The sequence below is a fragment of the Zonotrichia leucophrys genome, chromosome 8 (genome assembly GCF_028769735.1).
Source record: "Zonotrichia leucophrys gambelii isolate GWCS_2022_RI chromosome 8, RI_Zleu_2.0, whole genome shotgun sequence".
NCBI lineage: Eukaryota > Metazoa > Chordata > Aves > Passeriformes > Passerellidae > Zonotrichia > Zonotrichia leucophrys.
In genome coordinates, this window is record NC_088178.1 from 19,096,653 (window position 1) to 19,121,910 (window position 25,258).

At 36.8% G+C, this 25,258-nt stretch overlaps 1 protein-coding gene across 3 annotated transcripts in view; it reads left to right on the forward strand.

The window, feature by feature from the left end:
- The window catches only part of ZZZ3 (zinc finger ZZ-type containing 3), a 55,361-nt gene that overhangs the window by 4,119 nt on the left and 25,984 nt on the right, over positions 1-25,258 (forward strand). For all 3 annotated transcript variants that reach the window (XM_064720071.1, XM_064720074.1, XM_064720072.1), the window contains exons 2-3: positions 19,408-19,561; positions 21,987-23,548. In XM_064720071.1, coding sequence (XP_064576141.1) covers positions 22,038-23,548 — 1,511 coding nt within the window. In that variant the 5' untranslated portion in view covers positions 19,408-19,561; positions 21,987-22,037. The remainder of the gene's footprint in view (positions 1-19,407; positions 19,562-21,986; positions 23,549-25,258) is intronic.

Consider the following 25,258-nt stretch of genomic DNA (forward strand, 5'->3'; position numbering starts at 1 on the left):
CCTGATGCTGAATTTCAGTATTTTTGCTTTGCATGCAGCTGACTGCTTTGTCTCTTGTTGCTTCAGAAAAGAGTTGATTCTCCTTGTAGCAGTGGCTTGGATTGCTGTTTACTGCTCTCCAGTTTTTCTGGTCTTTTGAACCTCATCACAGGACAAAGAAATATGAATGTGGGCAAGATAGACAATTTGACTGTCCAAGATTTTAAAGATGTTTTTAGTAGTTAAATTTAAATACAGTATTTAAACACAAATATTTGGGTTTTTGGGGGGTGCATATGTGCTGAACCAAGTATCAGTAAGAAGTGTAAAAGTTCATCTTTATATGTTAGTAGCAGAGAAGTGGGATTTTAATAGTATCTTATCATGAGAAGTAGCTGATTTTTTTTAGCTAAGAAGGATGATTCTGATTTTGTTTAAAACACTTCAGTTAGAAAATTTGAAAGTCAGAGAGGAAGGGAGTGTTCCTAAGAGTTTACCTATTGGTACATAAATGATAACATCCTGCTTTTTGTTGATATTTTAGTTTTATTAGCATACATATATGTCCATGAGACCTGAATTTTTCAGAGCTAGTGATGCAGGGGGGTTTTGTGTGAACTGAAGAATCTCTAGTTTAGGAAGGAAAAACAGGGAGCCCAAATTGCAAGTTGGAGGAGCTATGCAACTGGGTTACTGTGCCACACAGAAGTGAATTAAAGAGGGAGGAGAGTGACAGAGCCTCCTGTGTATGTTTGTGTTTGAAACATGCTCTGCCTGTGCAGTGGTGGTGAAGTCAGGAATGTTATCTCCACAGCCAAGGAATCTGAAACACCAAAGATAGATACTGTCAGAGGAGTTCTGCCATGCTGCTTAATTACTTATTAAATAAATGTTTTAAGAACATTGGAGATTGAAGGCATGGGTGTGTCTTTTGCAGTTGTATTTTATGAATTTACTCCTGGTTATTTTTTTGTTTTGTGGCCTGGGTGATAGAACAAAGCAGATTTACTAATTGCCTGGGGAGGACAAATCTGGGAGTGAATGTAAGCATTGGTGTGAAATAGTCTTGGAAAACTGGATCGATGACCTGAACTGTATGGGATGCAGTTCAGCAATCAGAAACACAAACCAGTACCTTTGGCTAGAAATAGTAAATTTAAATATGAGAAACACTTGGCTGGGCAACAGTTCTGTAAATAAGCAGCTGTATCACAAAATGAACACAGTGGAGTCGTGACAATTCTGTGACAACCAGGATCCCAGTGGGATTTATGAACAGGATTGTTGCGTGTGAGAGGGAAGTTGCTCTGCAGCCTCAGTGTAAGGCCTCAGATAATGCAGTGTCTCTGTTCTCTTCCAACACATTTGGAGCAGCTGAGAGGATTTAGAGAAGAGTTGCAATAATGACCTTTGAGAAAGGACTGAAAGAATTGTACTTGTTTAGTCTTTAGCAGAGATGGAGAGACATAATAATAGGCTTCAAATGTGGTAACAAGGTTTGCAACAGAGAATAATGTAATAAACTGTTCTGTCTAGGTGGGAGAAGAAATAATAGTCCTGAGGAGCATTAAAAGAGATTTTGATGTCAGGGAAAACTTCTCAGCTTCAGGAAAGATTATCTATCCAGGACAGATAATCACAGGGTTATATATCTGAGGGAAGTAATGGGATATCTATTGCTGAAAGTGCTCTAGAAAAGGTTAAATAACCTCCTTTTAGAGGTGATTGAAGTGTAGTTTTCTGTCCTTGGCACAGGAGATGACTTTTTAGCATGAGATCTCTATTCATTTTTAGATTTTTGTAATATTGTTGGCCATGATTTAAAAGAGTAAAAAAACAGAACAACATGGTGGAGAAAAAAATTAGTGATGTAACAGGTACAAGATTTAGTAAAAAACCCTCTATCAAATATATTCATTAAAGAGTTTTTATAAAGTATTTATTAAAGCTGACTGTAATGTAATATTGAAGGTCACTTTAATAGAGCTTTCATTGTAGATTTAATATCTGTAACTTGCCTTTAAGTGGTTTTAGTGATCCAAAAGAAAGAAACTGAGCTAGAGTCAAAGTCTTTCAGAAGATTTCATTGAGGAGAAGCAAAGCTCAGAAGGTAAATTCTAATGAGCCAGGGAGTCAGGTGCATTCCAGGCTCTGAAACAGAGCACACCATGCAGCTTCACCTCTCTGTAAAATCGAGATTACAGTTATGTCTGACACATGGATGTTGGGGGTTCATCACCACTGATGAAGTCTTAAGGTTCCTGAAGGGTTTGTTATATATTGCAATTCTAAATTGGTTTGTGTTTCATGTATTAGAAATAGATTTCAGTCTTTTATGCACATTGCTGTGTAATAGCAGTATAAATAAGCTTGAACAGAAATGTGCCTTGTTTACTACATATCCTAGCTTTATACAGAATTTCTTCTTTGGGACTTTTTGGGATGATTTAAAATTATTTGATTAAACTGGAAGAGATAACCTTATTACAAATGAGTTAAAGCTTTTTCAAGTACTGAACAATCTGATAGAACTTTTTGAACTAATTTCAGTTTAATGCCTTATTCTGTGGTTCTTTTTCTATTCAAAATCAGCTGCATACATCCTATGTAACCTTGTTCAAGCATTTCTGATTTTTGAAATTTGACAAAGCTGCCTCGGGGTTAAGGGCAAGTGAAGGATAGGCTTTGAGTCACATATGTGTGAGCTCTGGAATTAGGGAAAGGGTTAAAGGGAAACAAATGTCACATTCTCAGCCATTTCAAAAGAGTGTAGAAGGTTTAGATAAAATTATGCTTTCAATCTATTATAGCCTAATTGTTATTAGACTTTTAGTACATTTTCCCATCTCACCATTTATACAGATTAAAGTTTATGTGTACTTTCACTGCACAGGCTATCAGCATTGTCTTTGTTATACTTGATGGCAAATTGTGACTAAACCATCAAGAAACAAAGTGTTGCTGGCAGGGCACTGGGTTTAGATCCTGCTGGAGTATTTGCTTATATAAACCTGGAAATCAATAAAGAGTGCAAACACTGTTCACCATATTAGACTGATGTCAGAAAAGGAATTGTTCCCTTTCTCAAGTATTTTATATCTTCCAGAGATTTTCCTTCTATGTATCACTGCAGTACAGAGGCTTTTTTGTAGCCTATTATAAAGGGATCATGGTGTCTCATGCAGTAAGGGCACAAAGGCTTAAAGTCTTAGGCAGAGGCAGATGCACCTGAGGAGCTGGGACTGAGGTGCAATTGTCAGACAGAGCAGCTGGCAAAGGCTGCTTTAGCCTGGAGTTGGGAGCAGCAGTTCCTGCAGACCTGCCTGGAGCGGTGTATAGGTGGTGGCTGACTAAAGATTTGGAGTAGAAAGCTGTTAACATTTCAATAGATGCCATGGTTTCTTTGCTTCGGGTTATTTTCCTACTTCCAATGTAAAAAGAAAAGGCAACTTCAAAAATCATATCTTATTGATAATTTCGAAATTAGAATATGTTACTACATGTTTTCCACCCATTACCTTCTTTTCATTTACTTGTGCTTTCTCTGTACATGTCTCTAAAAGTCAGAGTACAACTAGCAGCAAGTTTTACTGGTTAGGGATACATGATTGTATTGCTTTTGTTAGTAGCTCATCTAATTGTCACTTGAAAAGATTTGACAATATTTCTGTGCCTTGCTGTGCTGCCAGCACTGTTCTTTGGGGGTTTCCTTAAAAGCTAGACTTCAGGAAAAAGAAAGCTAACTAGATGTTCTCAGGTTTTCTCAATCCTCACTTATCAACATTTCTGTTTTGTTTATTTATTTATTTAACCTTGGGAAAATAGGCAAAATGAGAAGCCAGTAAAGCTTATGGGTTTTTTTTATTTTTAGCCAGTGTTTTATTTTCAGTGGAATTGTGATGATTATTGCATCAGTTTTCTGGAAATTCTGCTATATTCAGTGCATTCTAAAAAAAGCAGACTGAAAAAAATATCTTTATTCACAGTATTATTGTAGAGGCTGCTACAGTGCAATTACTTTTCATGTGTGTGGATAGTTTTAAATGCACCTGTGAGGAAGTGGTTTCTAACAGAATAAAGTGTAGTTACATAATTTCTCCTAAGTGAGGTCAGGTGAGAGTTTTTCTGGATCATGGGAATTCAGTGATCCTTTGTTAAGAGGATTCCTAAAATACTTCAGATGAAAAAGGTTCTTCATATATCTGCTGTGTGACAGCCAGTGCTGAAAAGGACAATGAGAAACACTCACTCCTTCTATGATGTCCTAGTGCAAATAAAGCTGCCCACACCTCCCCCATCTCAAAGTGAAGTCTGTCTTTTTCAGATTTCTTGACTGTATTTTGGAGATCTGAATTGTTGAACCAAAGTGAATTTTGCAAATCCTTGAGAATCCTCTATTCTCATAAATGGGTTGCTTTTTGGAGTACAGTTTGCTGTCAGGACCATTCAGGTTATACAAGTGTACAGGAACAGATTTGCTGCTGTTAAGATCTTGGTAGGAAGTCTTCTGTTGTTGTTCTGACTGCACCTCAAAAAAAACCAACCAGAAACCTTCACCAACAATACAGGTAACAAATTTCTTCTTAATATTGATGAATTTCAGTTACATCTCTCATGATCTGAAAACATCTCTGGTTGATTCCAGCCCAGAAGCAGTTTTATTGGAAATTCACCTTTTACCTGAAAGGTTTTTTTTTCTTTGATCAGAATTCTGAATATATAGAGAATTTTTTGCCTCTCTTGGGTTCTGGAGGTAAAAGCAGGCCAGTTACTGTCATTTTATCCAGTGTGACTCATGTCTCATTGATTTTCCACTTGAGAGGTAACTCTGATCAGACCTTGTGTTCTGCTTTTAGGGTGTATTTCATAATTGAATTAGTTGCAGTTAGATCAGCTACCCTTTTAAAAAACTTTAACTTAGATTGTTGTATGTCTGTATTTACCTGGGCAAAGAAATTCCCTTGAAGAAACCATCCCAAAAAGTCAGGAGATTGTGAGAAACAGGAGAGCTCTGGAGAAGCTTGCTGTGTGATATTCTTGGGACCATTTTCAGTTTGGATTCATGTGTCACTGCAGCTTTGTTATATGACTTGTACCAAATAATCATGTGGACATTTCTTCTCATCCTGTCTGTTCTGTCAGCAGGCCTGATTTGCAGACGTGGTGTGAGCTCCAGTTTAAGTTGTGTTTGCTTCTCTTCCTTTAAATGTGCCCTTCCTTTGTGTGGGCTGTAGCATGGCTTCCCTGCTTGGTTCACTCCTGCAACTGCCTTGAAAGGAAAGTTTGCTTTTCTAGTACTTAGAAATTAGCTTCTGTTGAAGTGTGGACAACTATTGCTTTTTTGACCTTCACTGACCATACTTTTCATGATGAAATGTCAAAAAGAGTCCGGTGGTTTGAATCAGTAACAAATAAGAATACAGAAAGTTTGCAGGGTTTTTTTCCCCTCAGATGCCTCTCTTTTGTGCCTGAGATTCTGTTAGTGAAGAGTTGCATCAGCTGGATTTCAGTTAAGTTTTCAATAGAGTTTTAACAGATTTGTATTAAATTGAACAGTTAACAGAATGAAAATAGAGTAAAACACGATGCTGTGACCTCTGCTGTGTGGAAACAGACATGAAGAATGTTTCCCCAGCATTCACAATTCCAGAATAATACAGGTTATAGGTGGATATATAGCTATATATAGATGGAAACAATAACCTGCTGGAATTAGTCCTGTGCATCATTTAGAAAACACTTCTATCCTCAGCATGGAAGTTTAGAATTCCAAGATAAGAGGAGCACCCGTGCTGCTTAGGCTTACAGAGCATAAGGGAGAGCCTGAGAGAAGGGCTTCACATTACAGCAAACCTGATCCAAGGACTGTCTGTCACCAAATGCAAAGCCCTGTTTTCCACTGGCACCTGTGCTTATTTCACCATTACAGGGAGCCTGTCTAGGAAGCTAAACTAGAACAAAAATGGCTCTTTTGTAGGGACTTGTTCTTTCCAAATCAGCTGTGAGCTTGGATTGAACACAAAAGCAAATGCATGGGAAAAATAGGAATGATGTGCCTGAGTTACAGGGGAGTGGGATTGCCTCTTTTTGTAGATTAAATCACTTCATGGTACATGAAACCTCACTGGGAAGTCTTGTTGCAAAATTGAAGAGAGAATGATTGAAGGCTCACCAGCAGCCTGTGAATCCACCCTGTTGGTAAAGGAGTGGGAATGTTGATGGTTGTGGTTTTGATTGCTGTGATAGGAAGGTGGAAGGAAAGTGGTGTCTTGGACAAAACAATAAAGAAGGAAATGCTCTTTTGGGAAGTATCTAAATGGATGTGATCAAGCAGGGCCAGAGAAAGGACCACTGCAGTAGTTCAGCTGCAAAATGACAAGGTCCTTATGAGAGTTACCCTCTTGGAGTGACAGTGAAAGGCTTTGGAAGTCAGGCCAGCTGCTGAAAGAGGGTTCAGTCTGTAGAAAAGCTGTTTGCTGTCTTTGTGACCTTCATTGTTGATGGGTGGGTAACCTTTGACATAGGCCCCTGGACTCACCAGTGTATTTTTAATTATGATTCTGGTGTCTCACACATGGATTTGCATTTTTATTTCCATAGTGGCTTTTTAAATACACATACATTGTGGAGTTGCTCCTTTCTTATCACTTAGAGCTTTCTTATCACTTAAAAAAAATAATTTAATACTTTCCTCATTTGAGCAAGGATAATCCACACTGTATGCATGCAGAACTCAGAAAGAAAGCAGCGCCCACCTTAGCTGGCATGTAATTTAAGAGGGGCATTTTAGTCAAAATAGGCAGATGTTTAGAAGATGGTAATTTCAATTTTTATAAATACTGACAGTGATATTTCAATAATATTATTTCAGTGATTGCAGAAGAAAACCCTTTCTCTAGTCTTGTGGTGATGCGAATTTGATGACTCTTTATTTCACCACTGTCTTGAGTCAGAAGAATCTCAAAAAACTGAGCAAATGGGCATTAAAATAGAAACTTATTGTTAGGAATGTGAGGTAATGCATAAGAATAAAAGAACTTTATGCAAAAAAGCCCAACCCTGACTTGAAATCAGCTATTAGTGCTCAGGAAAGTCTTCTGATAGACATTTCTGTAAAGACATCAATTCAGTTTTCACTGTCAAATAAAGTAAATAGAGTTGAGTATTAATAGAAGGGGGTCATGACATAAAATATTAACTATTCTGTGGTAAAAATCTATGACATACATAGGCCATGCTTTGAATATGATTATCCCACACTGATCTGTCTGCTAGACTTAATACAGAAAAGGGCAATAAGAATAATCAAAATTTGGGATAGCTTCTTTATGCAGAACACCGAGGAGATAAACCAGGTAAAGTAACCATTAATTCTGGGATCTTACAGCAAAGGTATGTCCTCAGATACTGTGAAACTTAATTGTTAAAGGTATGAGAGTTTTATGTAGGGTTTTTTCCCTACTGTTATCAAGGAAGGAATGTGTTTAATTGCTTATTGACCTAGGAGAGATAATATATCACTGAGTTATGAGGGCTTTGTGTGTTCAAGATACAGCAAAGGCTGCCTAGGAGATATATTCTTACTGTATTTATTTTTCTTCTTTTATGGCTACAGCATTGTGCTCTGAGTATTACAGTTGTTCACAGCTGAAGAATTTTGTATTTTTTACAGAAATTTTAGATGTTCTCAAAGATAACTGGCAATTAGGGTTGGGCTTTCTTTCTATACTTTTTTTTTTAAAGGTTAAGCAGTTTTATGGATAGTATATAAACTACATTTGTCAAACTCATCCTTACTTAATATTTCATGTCAGCTCTTCAGAGATACTAAGTAAGGAATAAGCACAGTGCTTGTTTTGCTATAATGCTGTTAATTTCCTTAGACTACTTTGTAAAAACTGTGCCTTAGAAAGAGCCAGTTCGGCTTTTTTAGGACATCACTGGCAAACTCTAAGTTATGAATTATTAAAAAGAACCATCTATAAAGCCTTCTGCCTGATATCTTTACTCTAAAAATGTAAATGTGCAAAAGCAAACCATTATGATTTCTAACTTTGTAAATGCTTTTATTGATTATTTTCAAATTCATACTCCAAAGATTCCAAACTGTTTCTATGGCATATTCAGAAAGCTGCTGATCATACTGGTTTTGGTCTTGTAAGACATAAACATTTGGAGTAATCCTATCTCTGTAGCTGAATGTTTTGGAGGGATAAAGTAGGACAGAAGTCAGTTTTATATTGTATTTGTGTAAGTGGGTATCTAAGCCCATAGTAAATAATGTAACCGTTTAGTCTAAGCTTTATCTAATTCCTGCAAATGAGAACTTTCTAAATGTGTTGTCATTTGATACAGTGTGTGAGCAATCCTGGTGTGCAGCTCAGAGACAAAGCAATAAAGAAGAATTTAACTGCAAGTGCAGGTTTTTTACTGCAGTGATGGGTTGGCCATTTAGGGAAGTGTCTGAACTCTGGCAATCTGCTCGTGTTTGCTCAGGATAGGTATGGAAGCTACATAATTCACACTCTCTGACCCACCTTCTGGCAGCTTCTTCCTGCTTCCTGAATCTGTGATAAAATGTGCTGAAGGTATCTTTTTTTTTCTTTTTCCTTTTTTCTTGTGCTTCAAGAAATTCTCTAGTGGCTGAACCTGGAACTTGAATAGCCTTTTAATGTTTCTTCAGTCCTTTAACCTGATGTTACAGGATAATTGCAAGGAATGGTAAAATGAGTGTCTCTCTTTTATTTATGCAAATAGATACTATCAGGAATTTTAGATACCATAACCAGACATGTATTTTTATATAAAAGGTTAAATGTTCTAATTGCTATTCTACTAAAATGTAGTCAGAGTTTGCCCTGAATTATTGAATTAATAAGTGATGAAGTATAAAGTCCATTAAATACTACCATAGTCATGAATCCTATTGTCTTGAGACAAAAGAGGAAAGTCAAATCTGTGAAAAATTGCTTCAGTTTCAGAAAACTAAAATGAGAAAAGGCAAGATGCTATTTAAAGCCTTGAAGTTGGTTTTTTTGTGTGTTTTATTAGGGTAGATAAAACTGCAAACATGCACCTTTGTTACTGGAGCTGAGTGTATGTATTTACAGCATCTATGACATTACAGTTGCAATGGCATGCTTTATGCATGTAGTAGCTTTCCATCATTAATAATACTATGAGGCTTTTTGTTCTCATCCCTGAGAAAGTGTTTCCTAGACAAAGTCAGAAAAACTGAAGTAGAAGGGGAAGCTCTAAATAAAACACAAAAATTTATTCTGCCAATAAAAAAGACAGAGCAAAACAGGAAAAAGCCAATTGAAGGCAGAATGGAGAAAGAGTTAAAATTAAGTTGCTGTGTGAGTTGCATTGGGTATCTATATCTAATCTTGCCTTTTGTTTTTTGCTGGGTGTTTATACCCATTTGTAAAAATGAAAATACAGAATTCTCTTTTTATAAAAACATCAGTGATAGCCTGAATGCTAAAAACTTACGGGAGCTCAAGGGAAGACAAGGAAAATTCATGGAAGAGAAATTCAGTGAAGTTTAGAAAATAGATAGATGTGACATATGACTTAGGAGGACTCTGAGCTAAAAATATTTGGAAGCTATAATGGTATTATGCACAGCAGCTCTTGCCCAACCATCTGCTTATCACGGCTGTTGGAGACAAAGTACTGACTGCAGAGACGTGTGGCTCTGCTCTGTGTGAGAAAAGAGACTTGAAGTTTAATAATGTTGAGCATAATTGATTTGCATTTAAATTTAATGAGGGAGAAGTTTTGAAAGTGAATAGTCAATTAACATGCAAGGGGAATCAAGTGTCTCTGGGCATAGGTGACAGAAATGCTCATGTGCTTAGGCAGGAATAAGTACGTCCCTTTTGCTCTGTAAATGTAGTGCAACATCTCAATATCAAGAAAGATCTTTACAAAGTCCTTGATAAAGTATTCAGCTGCTGGGACAGGGTAACAGAATCAGAATAAATTTTTCGCTTCATAGGCAATCTTTCATTTTATACTTGAACAGTGAGCATGGTTTTGAAAGTAAATTGTCTTGTGTAGTTGCAAGAAATCATAAACTGAGTGTTGCAAAACAAAACCCTGAAGAACAATAAATTGAAAGCAGAATATCTGGGTATTCCTTGTATCACAAAGTTGAATAAAGGAAGCCAAAAGAAAAGCATGTGTAGGGTAAACTGTAGTTGTATTTCAGCAGTGTGTTGACAGGTTAATGTGGGTTTAGAGTAACGGTGTAAAGTCTTAGAAATGCTTTGAAATGTATTTTAAATCTATCAAATATGTATATTTAGCACGTTAATAAGATACCTGGAGAAGAAACAGCTGATGAGTAGTGGTGCTGTATGAAAAGTTGTACTCTCCCAACTTAGTCTTTCAAGGGAATAAATTTGTGACTTTGAAAGATCGAGAAAGTGTGAATCAGACTATTCTGAATTTTTACTGTGCAAGGGCTGTAGGAGCTGCAAAACCTATGAGTAAGCCTGCATCTAGGTGAAAAATGAAAGTGGAGCAAGCCAAAGGTTCTTTGTCAGTGATCACAGGAAAAGCAAAAACCTGTAGGAAAAGAACTAGCAACTCCCTGCATTCTTACAGGGCAATTATGTTAGCAATTAATTAAATTTAATGCCAAAGTATTCAAATGAAAAAATATTCATACTGAGAAAATAAGAGTAACTAAAAGGCTATTATTTTAAATGTAAATGTAGGCTAGACAGAACTTCCTTTGTATTTCCACTTGGTACTGTAAGCATAGGCCAGACAGAACACAGAAAGTGTGGGAAATAAAAAGCAGCATATTGTTTATCAGTAAATGTGCTGGCCTATGAAGACCTTCTGAGCACAGCAAGAGAGGAAAGCAGGGTGGCAATCAAGTAAAACAAAATTACATGTGATGTGGTCATAGTTCTATTTGAATTATATATATTAGACTAGAAAAGTAAATTGGGCTACACAGGTACTGTTAAATCAAGGAAATTGTTCTAACTGTCCTATTTGGAAGTAGTTGGATATGAACAGTAGCAGCTAGAAAAAGGTAGTGTGCTAGTTGAACTGGGAGCAGTCTTGTAATAAAGTCAGTGCTTTTTTTAATAAAGGCCTCTATTAGCTGGAGATGTTCTGTGATTAAAAGGAAGGTATGTGATATTGTTCATATTGCATCTTGGTTTGTTTCCTTTGCCTGAAGACAGGACAGCAGCAAAACAGAAAGCAGCTGCTCCCTGCCCCTTTAAGAGCTTTTCAAAACCACAGTTCCTAATGCACTTAAAACACCTTCAGTACTTGCCAGTGGAAACTCCCAAGCCAAGTAGACTGAAATATGCATAACACTCTTCTTACTCAGAAAACACAAATACAGCCTGAGCATACAGTGAGAACATCAGGCTACAGAGTGTATTGAAACCTCTCTGCTTAACCAGCTCAGTGTCTGTCACAAAGCAGAATGCAGACAGCATCAAAAATAAACATTTTCAGGTGCTGATATCTGCAGTTTTGTCAGGATACCCAAGCATTGGGAGAAAATTTCTGTCTGCCTTCAAGTACTTGAGGGGAGGAAGGCACATCCTTGGTGTAGATGATGCTGACATGCAGCTCACAGAGCAGGAGCGTGCTCAGAGCTGCTTTGAAAGGCTGCAATGCAAAGCTGTCACGGATGGCCAAATATGGCTGTAGCAGTTGTGCTGTGTATTAGACCAAACTGCAGCATGAGGCAATGAAAATAAACAACATCCTCTGTGGAAGGCACAAGGAGGGATGGATCTTTTTACTGCAGATCACTATTTTGAGAACTGCCACAATATTGAGGTTCTAGCATAGAGTACAGTGCTGAAACATGTCAACAGCTGTAGCACCTCAGACAATTTATTTGGAAAATAGATGTTTCTCTGGCTGTTCACCAGAGAAATGACTTGTGTAATACAGTTTTATTAATATGTCACAGTCAGTTGTAATAGAGCCACATGAGCACTTAAAAGAGCTGGGGCTCTTAAAAATAGCTGCCAATCAAAAAGTGACATAAGGCAAGTCATTTACAGTTGGACACAATGGTCTTAAGGGTCTTTTCCAGCCTAAATGATTCTGTGATTCTATGGTAGCAGGCTACTACTGTGTTTAAATTCAAGTTTAAAGCATATTTGGCTTCTAAGCCTGCCCATTACTTTCCCTGGCCCCTTGCATGTGAGAACTCATCTGTGTGCTGGTGGTGGCTGGTGCTATGATTGTACACACAGGATCAGCTGGTGTGCCAAGGGATGCCTGTAATTCTGGAAGCATGAAAATGCACTGGGTGAGAAGACACAGCATGGCCACAGCACAGCTGTGACAAACTGCTTTTTTTTTGCTTGATTGTTTTAGGGATAGTTCTGCATGCCCTCACAGCCCCCAGTCTGTCCAGAATATATTTTCAGCATTTGGAGTGTGATTTAGATCCACTGTTTAGGTGTCCCTCTATTTGTTTACTGTTGTCACTAAGTAATATTTGAATCCTTAGGCCAACTTAGCAACTCCTCTAAATTTAGCTGAGAGTAAACATCTCAGAGCTGTGGAGAGCTTGCAGCTTTCACAAAAATTGTAGCCCCCTTTTTAAGGGGGATTTGAGCCCAATAGCCACCTGCTATACATGGTTTGCAAGCAGTCTGGTCAGTGCATATATGGGTTGGAATTTGTCTCACCATCCTTAAGGTTTGGAGATGGCCAGAGGGAGGAATATGACATTTTTCAGGACATTGGAGGTGTGGTGGGATATGTGGCAGAATGGTGCCACGTTTAGGACTCCAAAGCCAGCCCATTGCTGATCTGCTTCTAGAATAGTGTGTATTCCCCTAGGTAGGGGAAAAAGCCTAGACTGAGGTGAAAGCATTATCAGATGGAAAATAAGTGGTTAAAACAGTTTTCATGGATGTAGATAGCTGGGAAAACAGCCTTCTCACTTTTTGCTTCTCTGGGAAGTGAGGGCATATTTTAAATTTTGAAGAAAAAAATAGAACAAAAACATTTTAAATTTAAAGCAACATTGAAAGTGCTTTACAGGAAATGTTGGCTCACGTGTCCCTTTTCCAAACTCTGGGTTTATGTTTGCCTTAGTATAATATAGGAGCACTTCAGAGCACAGCCCACGCAGGGCACCTGGTTGTGTGTGATGCTGCTCTGAGTTGGGCATCAGCCTTGTGAGGTCATGGAGCTGATGCTGTAATTTTGCATATAAAAAGCTGTATTAATTGTTGCAATTCAAATGCATGCCCTTGACTGAAAAACATCTGGGATAAAAATATGTTCTAGACAGTGTTTCATATAATATGCACTTTACAGTTTACTTCATAAGGTAGCATGTTCATAGTCACTGCTCCAAAAGTAAATCAGACAGAATAATAATTTCCAGTGTAATATTGTACAAAAATGAGCAAATGGTTTATCCTGGCTTTTAAGAAAAAGTATAGGAGCATTGATTTTCTCCCATCAGGTTGCTTTTCATCTGTAAACTGCTAGCAGGGTTATTAAGTACTCGATGAACTCTTAAAATTGCAGCCTACCTAAGCAGCATCTTTTTATGCTAGATATTTTCTGTATATTGTAATAATAACTTCTTCGGGGAATAAATAATAGTTTTCCCATTTATGTAAAACTGTATTCTTTGCTTAAAAGAATAAATCTTATTGGAGCTTTCTCCTAGAGTAACAGTTTGATAAATGGTTACTGTAATTAAGTTAGTGTAATTAATTTTATAATGGCTTTTCAAGAAGCTGTGTGATTTAATGTATCTCAAAGATGTAAGTCACGTGTTTTGGTAATCCTGCACAGGAGATACTCTTTGGATAACAGGACAGCTAATTAGCAATTGAATGGTTTCACATGAAAAAGCCATATTATAATTTAGAGTGGGACTTTCACTTAGGTTGATAAAGTGGATTGGGTAGGTGTGGTGATAAGGATATAGAGGGATGGCCAATAAGTGAGGCTGAGCATATTTTTTTTAAACTGGGGCATGGAATTTATTATAGCTTAAATAATACAGCATAAATAGCTGCTGCTTCAATTTTTACATAGTCTGATTTAATAAGTTAATTCTATCAGACAGTAGTGACTTTATAGTTGTGTTCTTTCTGTCTTCTAGCAGTTCCTCAGGATTTCCTTGTGTCTCTTTCTCCAGTCAGCATCCACTCCTTTTGCCAGTGTAGCTGCTCTCCTTATCTGTGCATTCACATTTAGCATTGCCCTCAGCCTGCCTTCGTCACAGCTCCACCAGGATTTCTGTTCTCAGGCAAACTTCTCTATGCCAAATCCCAATTTCTTACTCCAAAATATGGAGGAAGAAAACCTTCTTGAGGAAACAGTCAGATGTATCTTAAGCAGCAAGAAGGGTTTAAAATAATTTCCATATTTGTGCACAGAAATGAGTAATTATTTTGACTGAAAATTCAGGAGAGAGACAGCAGGGTGGGAATATCAGTCTGAGACAGATGCTTCAATGTATAATTTCAGCACAAACTCTAATTTGGCCAGGATACAAGAAACTGAAAGCAGTTAAAGTGTTTCAGGCTTTAAAGAGAAGAAATTTGAGAAGCAACCACTGTTGCTTTTCTAGAGTTCTGCTGTGAAGTCACACTTGTATAATTCATATTTAGTTTTATGTGAAGTAATTTTTGCAATCTTATCCTGGAATGTCTGGCTGCAAGAGGGGTGATGCTATATCACACCCACCCTCCCAGTAAGTTTCCTCACACAGGTAGCCCAGCAGAGTGAGGAACAGCAGAGCTGCCAGCAGTTGTGCCAGCACTGCTGAGTGAAGGGGTGCAGGGGAGCAGATGTGCATTGCTGCTCATTGCCATGCAACTTTCTGGTTCAGCCTTTTTTGTGGTTTTAGAGAAAGAGTAAGACTGTGTTAGGAGGAGGCTGAGCTTTTGTTTGATTTCATACATCCCGTTATTTAACTACCAGTTCATTCTCGCTGCCCATTATGGGTTTTTTTCTTCAGAAAGAAGTAGAAATAGATCTCCACAAGAAGATTCTTTCTAAAGAGTTTCTTTCCTCTTAAGTAAGAACAGGTTTGTCTAGCCTAGTGAACCCATCTCTTTTAAGGAAGAAAAATAGCATATTGAATTATCCATTCTGGTTCTTTGCAGTTTCAGTTTTGAGTAAAACTTTTCCCTTGCTAGTTTGCTAGCTTTTAAAACCGGTTGATTTATTTTTCCATATGATTCTATTTTTTTCTTTTACTTTCTTTATTTTATCTTACTAGCCTTTTATATATAAGATTAATATAAGTAGTCCCATTCTGAAAGACTATATTTTGACCATATGCAATATAATCCTACCGTGTCAGAGACAGCTGAAATCTCAGAATAACTTCAGTACCATTTATTAATTTTTATTGTTTTTAGGCTTTTGTTATAGCTTTCAGCTGCTTATTGTTACGTATTATTTTAAGATCTCCATAATGTCTTTTGGTGGAGGTTATTTCTGTCATTTGAAAGTACTGCTTGTTTTGATTCATGTAGAATCAGAAGAATAAAATGCTGTTTCCAGAAAACTGATTTCTTGCTAATGTAGTTCTGTGAAACTTGGTGTGTGTGTGGGAAGAGATGCTGGCATACTCTAGATGTGATAGACTGCTGAATATGATTTGTTAAATGTAATTCATCCCTAATTTAGTAATACTACTTTGTTAGGAAGTAATGTATTTTTTATGTGGAGATAATCCAAAATCTTGATAATCTGGTGTCTGTGCAGATTCTCATCTTTTCAGAGGTGCTAATTTTTTTGTCTTGGGCAAATACTTCTGTAAGAGATTAGATTCTGTTTGCATAAATTGCTGCTTTCAGTTTTTCAAGATGTACTGTTGTAACTAACATTCCATTGCTCTGCAGAGAATTTAAGAACTGCTATTTCATACCACAGAGATCCACCAGTTTATTACTTTGGGTAATTATATATGTGTGTCACATTTGCTCTTGTAAATGGTGACTTTGCCTATAGCAGATACTGTCTCTGAAGTAATTTGAGGTTTACTGAAGTATGGTACTAGAGGGTGCTCCTGCTATCAGATATATACAAATACCATATCTGACCTCTAGGAAAAATTTGAATTTCTATCACTGCAGTATTATCACTGAGCGTATTGGTTGTTAGATGAGACTCAGAAGAAAGATAACACATTATTTCTCTTCAATATGAAAATGATTTATTATTCTCTAGATCAGATGAACACACTGTTCTGTTTTCTAGGGTTGAATTGTTGTAGAAGACTTTAGATATTGCCCATTCTCATCAAATAGTGACATCAAACAACTATTGGAGACTTCTCTTGGAAGTCTGTTCTTCCCCACCTGCAGTACGCATTTTTTTTTATTTGTTTAATGTTGTATGTAATATTAATTTATCCATCCTAAGTTCCATATATATAATTCTACCACAGTTACAATAGAGAGCAAATCTCTTGGTTTGCTGGTTTCAGGTCTGGTATACACCCAGTATGTTCAGGTATTCACTGCTTTTTTTCACTGCCTCTTTTCTGGCTTAGGGCCACGTGGAACATGTAACTGCATCCATGTTTCTCAATTCCTTTAAACAGTTTGGCTTGCACTTGACTCTCAGATAGACAGTACTGGCATAATCCAGAAGAAAAGTTGGTTATTCTGTATGTTTGGGAAGGGTTTTCCTTATTCTGCTGTCTTTAACTGTTGTTTTTCATCTCCATGTAAATTTGCTTCTTTGTTGCTAGAAGTTTTCATGCACACAGTTCAGCATCCAGTAGCTTTACTAAATAGGCTTGTGGCTGAGTTAAATAAAAATTATAGCAAAATGTGAATATGATTATATGTATTGGTAGAGTCTGCCTAAAGCTGACTAAGTTTAAGGGTTCTTAAGTGCAAAAAATGCATACCCAGATATGCATCCTATATTGTCATCAAATGCTTGATTGTATGCAAGATATACAGACAATTTTTGCAAGCAGTTGAACTTCAGTCTCACTCTGAAGATTGTCCATACTGGTTAATGTGTGACTATTTCCTGGATGGTTTCAGCAGCAGCATTTGCTCATTGGTTCTTACACAGGTCCTTCCCCACAAGAGACAAATTCAGGGTCCCTTACTTGTGTCAAGCGCTCTGTCTGCATTACACTCTATTTAACCTGTAACTTCTTAATTTTTAGTGGGCTCTGCAGACCAGAGTGTGTTGTTTCTTAGCTGATTATCCCTCTTCAAACTTCTAGTCTTTATTGCAGTATTTCAGTGTTAATGTTGATGTGGTTCTCTGCAGAAAGGCTTTTAGACCTAAAAGCTTACTTAGTTTCCCTTGCACTCTTTATTCCAACTTGTAAATAGCTGCTGAAATGAGTGGTGTACAAAATATTAAATTACTCTTCCATTGAATTTCTCTGCCACAGAAGATGTGGTTGTTCTAAGTGAAAAATGTCATTGTAATTGGTTATGCAATGTAAAGGAATAATAGTTAATTTTCAAGACAGTTTTTCCAAGAAAACTTCAGTGAAAAATTATATAATTGTTCACTTGTTAAGCCCTTGTGAATATTGTTTTTCTAGGTTTTAAGCATAATTAAGGTGCTGTCATTTCACTGTATCCTGATTTAAATTTCCTGGTTTTGTAAATTGTTATTCCCTCCTTCATTCCTGCAAACTGCTACCAGACAAAAAATTCTGACTAAGTAAAACTTTTTTTACCCACCTTGGTTTCTTCTCTGAAGATATTTATGCAGTCTTTTTGCTGTGTCTAAAATGCTTCAGCTGTCCCCAAAGGCAAATGGACACAGCAGGGGTTGTGTCTTTCCTGCTGTGAGTAAAATAGGCTTGTTTTGGGCAAAAGAAAATCAGGAGAGACGAGGTGTACAAGTCTGACAAAATACTGACATTACTATTGCAGCCATTCCTGAAACAACTTATTCATATGTTCTCTACTTAGGACTGGTAAAGTAATTAAAAATTTTGAGATTTGGCCACCTTCTGATTGGCTCACTGTTAATATTTTGTTTAAATGTTTTCTTTGAATGTTTTTTTTTAAATATATTTTGTATTTTTACCAAAGTTACTGAGCTAGTATTTTTATTGGGTATGCTGTTCTTTTGCAATAATTGGTCAAACTTTGTCGTACTTTTAGTGTTTCCAGAGGCATCAGTTAAAGATATCTTTAGGAAAGGCAATAATATGGATTAAGAGTACCATGCATTTTCAAGTGATTGTCTTTGCCTTCTTCTTCCATTCTTTGTTTGTCTTATCATAATGATAGTTCTCTGCTGTTTGCTAAATTGAGAAATCCCACTGAATAAATGAAACCTGATTTGATGTAGTAATCTACATAATAGAATTTGTGGCACTTCATGTAGCATCACTGAAGAAACATCTTCTGTTACTGAACTTCACTGCAATTAGACCTAATTAATCTCATCTCCTCTTATGCAGCTCAGTTTGTATTTTGAATTGCAACTTAATGGTGAATTAATTTTCTGTTCTTACCAGTATGAAATCCTAACTAGGTTGAAAGTAAAGACAATTTTCAGTAATCTAAATATAAAAACTGTGTAGAATGAAGAATATGGAGGAATATCAGTCAGCTTGTGGTTTAGATCATGAAGATTTGAATTGTCAAGAGGAAAAAAAGGTCACTTGTATGAAGTCAATAGAATATGAAGAAAGCTTCAATAACCACTATTCTGTAGTGAATTATGGTGCCTTCACAGTACTAGATGTTCTTAAATTAAATGTGATTGCTGGTGTATTTTTTCAAGTAGTAACTTGGTCTTTGGCACAGATGCCCAGATTGGAGACTATTGAAAGCATTGTGTAACATTTGGATCTGTAGAAGTATTTTGTCTGTCAATATCCAAAATATTTCACTTCCACTACAAACGAGGTGCTACACACTGTTTTCCTTGAATGAAGAACAGGTTTAATGTGAACTCTAGAAAGCATTTTAGTCCCATTGGTCAATGATAGTTATTCAGGGATTTGGAGCCAATATAAGTTTAGAGGTCTGCTCAGTTAATTAAAATTAAACAGCAGAGTTTTTCACTGTGTATCTAATTATAAAATACAGTTCATTTCATAATTCATTAGTTGTAGTAATACCTGTCACAACTTGTTTACTTATGTCTCTTCAAATACCTTCTGAAATTTGAACACTAACACGACTCCTGTGAATAAATTTGCTTGCACATTTAGTGTGATACAGTGAATCACTTAGAAACTACTCAGGAAAGCATTTTACATCTGAAACCTAAATTAACATTTCACATACTTAATTACTTCATAGCATATTAATCTTTCTTTCAGTAGGACACTTTTAAAATTGATACTTTCTTCTTTAAAAAGCTGTTACTCTTTATTTGTCCTGTTGCATTCTTCTTCTTTTCCAGTGTGGCAATTTAAATGTTTTATTGATATCTTTGTCTTTTTCTCAACAGTTTTCAAAATCTGGTTAATGTGATGGCATAAACTAGTAAAGCATTTGGATTACATGATGGATATCAGCAATGGTGATTGATATTATTTGAGTGGTACAGTAAGAGTCTGCTGTATGAAATGCCACAAGTTTACATTTCTTCTAGTTTTGCAATGGTAAGTTTTTTTATATTTTTACTAAGGAAATAATAACTTACTTTCTTGTCACGTAAAAGGTGTATTTCTTGAGAAAGTATCATATCAGCAAATCAGTAAGGATTTCTTTCTTTCATATGATTTCTAAAGTCTCTTGTGTTCAGAAGTAATTACTAACCAAAGTATACATTTGAATTTGGTCAAAGTTATTTTATTGGTACTAATTTGAAATGTCAGTTACTCACCCCTTATGTGTGCTAGCTTAAATTAGAACAACCTAGGGGAAATGGGATCTGTAAATAATGTTTGGGTTCAACCCCAAATGGGATCACTCTCCTGATGGTATTGAGCTTGCATGCAAAGAGGGAGAATATGCAGGCAAGTCTACCCATGTGGAAAATAGGTGTAAAAACCATGATGGAAAACACATAGTGTTGTGCTCTCTTCAGTCAGCTGCTGATGTTTGACCATTTGCTGCTTGACATATTATTTGTATTTTCTCTTAAGGCAGAGTGTGTTGGAGGGCTCACACTTATTTACTTTTAAGTGGACAGAATGAAAGTTAGTGCTGCAGCATCTCTTTAGCTATATTTTCAGGAATACAAACAGTGCACCTTTCCAGGCATTCATCTGAGGCTGCAGGAGTATCTAACAAGCAGGAGGGTTGTAGCAGCACAGATAAATCACAGTTTTGAGAACATTTGAAATTTTCACTTTTTAATTGTCTTTTTCTTTGTTGCACAAAATGATGTGCTGTCATACCAATTGTTTATGAGCTATACCATATTTACACAAAATTAATGTGCTTTCCTCTACAGTTTTGTCCAAAACTACAACAAGCAATGCTGTTAGGATACATTGCTTTCCTTAAGAAATACTGCTTGCATTGTGAATTTCTAAACACACCATACAGTAAATACTGGTAATTGTTAAACAGAATTGTATTGGATGTGAGTGTACTTGTCTTGTCCCATTCCCTTTTCTGTTCTAGGACCATCTGACACTTAAATACTAGATTTGGGAGAATGTATGAGTTTATGTTCTTGTTTTCCCCTTCTGCACTGAAAATGAAAAATGCCTCTTGAAACAATTTTCTCCATTTGTTATTTTCAGCATTTCTAAGTAATGTGTGAAAGGTTTGATTCCATATTTAAAATTTGTAGTCTTCACATCATATGACAGTTGAAAGGATTTGTATAATCTGGAATTTGGGTCGATGAAAAAGGGAAGATGTACCATTATGCACAAATGTGAGATGCATCTATTTGTTAGCAAGGCTATTATGACAGGTCTGTGGTGATATGGAGTTTGACATATTGAACTTAAAAAGATTAAATTAATAGAAGGGTAACAGAGGTAACAGAGTTCTCCTAAGAATTATTTTGAGATGCTGGGTAGGTCAAGTACTCCTACATTTCACCCTGAAATGTGAAATACAGCCACTCTTAAATGGGATGTTTTAAACTTACCTTTGAGTCTGACTTTCCTTAAATCTGATCTGAGTGGTGATCCATCTCAGCAGCTGAAACAGCCTTCCAGTGCCTCAGATGAGATTCCTGATAGAGTTAGGCTTTTGTTGTCAGAAGTCATAAAGAAGTAGGAGAGGCCCCACCTGAAATAAGGAAAATAAGAAAAAATATTTTTGCTTTAAGGACTGGAACAGGTTGCCCAGAGAAGCTGTGGAATATCTGTACTCAGTGTTTTGCAAGACTCAGCTGGATAATGTTCCATGAAACAAAATCTCAATTTACGCCTCATGTTCATTTGAATGGGAGGTTGGATAGAATTGCCTCCCAAAGGCTTTTCCAGCTGGAATGATTTTATGATTCTGATTCAGAAATTTTGTTTTATTTCATTTTTACTAATAACTCTAAGTATTTTTTAGTGGTGTGCTTTATTTTTTTAATTCCTTGCTAAATTAGAATTGCAGTTCTGTTTTGTCATATATGAGAGATTTGTTTTTTCTTTAAGCAACAACTGAGTAAGCAAATGCAGTTTTAATGGTTTACTTCTTAGTCTGTGAAACCATGTAACTGGAAACTGTGGGATATTAAAAATGCAGTCTCGTACTTTTAAGTTGAACAGGAAAATGTAAATAATAATATCAATACGTTATAATATATGTACAATACATAAAAATAGTGTATTTTAGTAACTAGAGCCTAACTGGGACATTCCAGCCTTACATAAGGCACAAATATGAGCAATACTCACACAAGTACTGAAGCCAGAACAACCACAAATACCAAGTCAGCTACTTTGTAGCTGAGATGGAAAAATTTAGTGCACTAAAGAAATGCCACGGAAAGAAGCAGTATGAATACATTGGATGGGCTTATTCAGTTTTACATTGGTACATTTGTGACAATACATTCTTCACATTTTCTCTGTCTCTAGGTGTTATTTAGTATTTTTTCTGACTGTTTTGTTTACATTTTTTTTGAAGGTTTCCCAGTGAGTGGATCACAATGAACATAATTTAGGGACTTGCCATAGTATGGCTGCTTCTCGATCTACTCGTGTTACAAGATCTACAGTGGGTTTAAATGGTTTGGATGAAAATTTTTGTGGTAGAACATTAAGGAACCGCAGTATTGCTCATCCGGAGGAGGTCTCAGCCCATCCTCAGATCCGATCCAGGTCACCAAAGAAGAGGCCAGAGTCTGTGCAAACTCAGAAGGGCAGCAACGGTGGCAGAACTACTGATTTGAAACAGCAGAGTGCTCGGGAGTCATGGGTGAGCCCTAGAAAGAGAGGGCTGTCCACTTCGGAGAAAGATAATGGTGATAAACAAACTGTGGAAAATAGTGAAAAAAAGCAAGCAGAACCTGTTTCACCAGTTTTGAAAAGAATTAAACGCTGCCTACGTTCAGAGGCACCCAACAGTTCTGAGGAAGACTTGCCCACTAAGGCAGAGAAGGAGCCATTGGAGCATAAAAGCTTGGTGTCGGACAATGATGCAGCCTCCACGGGGACTAAGCGAGCTTGTCGATGTCTTATATTGGATGATTGTGAGAAAAGGGAAGTTAAAAAGGTGAATGTCTGTGCAGAAGGGTTTAATAATTCTGCAGTAGTTGAGGAGGTTGCAGGTTATCAGACTGTCAATGGAGTTGGTGAGAGAGACTCAAATTCTCTTAACTGTGATGACTGTCAGGTTGATGGGAGCGCTAAGCAGAACAGTGCTGGTTCCCATACGCCCAAGGACAAAACAGTAGCAGAAAATGGAAACTCATTTGCCCATTCTTCGTTGCTGCTTAATAGCAGCAAAGAGGACAGTGTTGTAGACCATTATGTGCCTTGCACAAACTCTCAAGAACAGGTAAAGTTAGAGGACCACAAACCAATAAATGACTGCTTGCCTGAGGAGCATCCTAATCAGGCATTTGAGCCAGCTACAGGGTCCTTTTCTGAAATCCAGTCATCTTTGTTAAGGGATTCGGAGGAGGAGGTGGATGTTGTGGGAGATAGCAGTGCCTCTAAGGAACAGTGTGCTGAAAACACCAATAGCAACCTGAACACTCACCAAGACAGTGCATCAATCTCAGGTGAACCTGAACCACATTCTTCAGTGCTGAACTGTGTTTCGGCTCAGATGACAAATATGTTGGAACTCCAAGAACACAGATACACGTTGAGAACTTCACCACGAAGGGCTGCCCCTGCCAGAAGTAGCCCTCCTAAAAATAACTCTCCTTGCAGAGAAAATGGACAGGTTGAGGAAAATAATCTTAGTCCTACTGAAAAGAATGTACCTGTAGGTATTAATAATATCAATGGATCTCCCAAAAAGTCTGAAGAAATCAAACAGAATGAAAAAGAGAGAAATAGTAATACAGGGGATCATGGGAGTGATGGACTAAGAAAGCCACTTTCTGAGTCTAGGCTTGTTGCTGGATTTGTACCATCTGCCAAAGAGAGTGCCAACATCCACACTGCAGAGGAGGATGAGGAAGAGCCTGATGTGTATTACTTTGAATCAGATCATGTGGCATTGAAACACAACAAAGAGTATGTGTAACTATGGTAACCATGAATTCTGCTTTTGTTTCTTACCAAAAATTTAATATTATTACCAAAATTATTAAGTATTTAACATAGTTCCACAAAAATTTAAGTGCTTTATAATTTTCATACTCTTCAGTCTTCATTTTTCTTGTTTCTACCTCAAACGAAATTAAACCCTATTTAATATGCAGTATGGTACAGCAATGTGGTTTATACATTTCTAGCAATCAGGATTCTTGAGCCAGAACTTGGTTTTTTTGAGTTTCTTTGGGTATTTGTTTCTTTAAAAATGCATCTGCTATTTATTTTCTCTTAAGAATTAGCCAGAAGGAAAACCAAAGGAATTGCAACCTTTAATTAGATTTCAGTAATTTATCAGCATATCCAATGGACACTGCAGATAAAGCTTATACAGTTGTCATTCTGCTGTACATAAAAAAGTTAGATACTTTTTTCACGTCATGGGAAACAACTCAGCATTATTGTGTTCAGGAAGATGACTTTAACAAATGCAGCAACTTTCTCCAAAGTAAATTGTGTCTACATTGCTGTTTATATTAATTACATGTAAATATAGGAATACCATTATTGTTATTATTGTTATTATTGTTATTATTATGCTCTGAGTCGTTTTGATGTTTATCATGGGAATGTCTGTGAGTAGAACTCTGGTAACTCTGACCTGTGGTAAATGTGCAAGAGCTTTTGAAACAAAAGGGCAATTCACTGAAGAAAGTTTCCATGGAGAAAATTTGTCTTCAGGTAGTAGATCAGGACACAGTTTTTTATTTCAGTCTTTGTAATGCTGTTTTGACTCTGTGTTTTGCTCTTTAGTAGGTGTTCTGTATTTTGTTGTGAGTTCTGAAAGGCCGAGTGCAGATGAGCTTCAGTTTGCTTCCTACAAAGGGTTGAAGCACTGGTAGTAGTTCAGTGTAAATGTTCACAGCACAGTTAATGTGACTGTGGGGCACAAATCACAATGAATGTTTAATCCAGTATGACTGGGTTTCTGATATTAAAGTTGCATTGTTTATATAGTAAAATTTTATTTGGTATTGGATATGGATAAATAATTTTAATCAGAAAATTTTGAATTCAAGCATGGGTTAGACAAACTATGATTTCAAAATAATGATCAAATATTTGCAGCTTCAGCCATCAGTCCAAAGTGGACACTTTCCCAGTAGATAGAAAGAAAATTACAAATGGGGAAAATGGACTGTTGTCTTTTGACTCTCTTAGGATGATTTTGGATCTTTATGAAATATACTTCATCAGAGATGTTAGTACACAGGTTCATTAATAATGTGGTTTGGTGTAGGGAGTCATATTTATTATAAATAGTATAAAAATAGCGGTAGTTTTTTCTATTCTTAAACACAGATCTGAATTGTGCTGGGAAATTCCAGGTGTGTGCCCTAGTGTTAGCTTTTGAACATAGCCAGTTCTGAAGAAATGCTTAGTTGTTGTTCAGATTGGCAGCCTGTCTGTGAGACCTTGTTGGGGAGCTTTTGAAATTGCAAGTAGGACTTGGTAGCTTGCACCTAAGTTGCTGCCTGAATGCAAAATTCCAAAAGCGTTATTGTTTTTATTCTGTGTTATATTTCTACTTTCCCAAAGGGGAGCATGCTACTGAGGGCGGGAGGGAGTGTTAGCCTTATCTTTTCTTCATTTAAAAAAATGTTATAGAACTGGTAAACTACAGCCATCCTT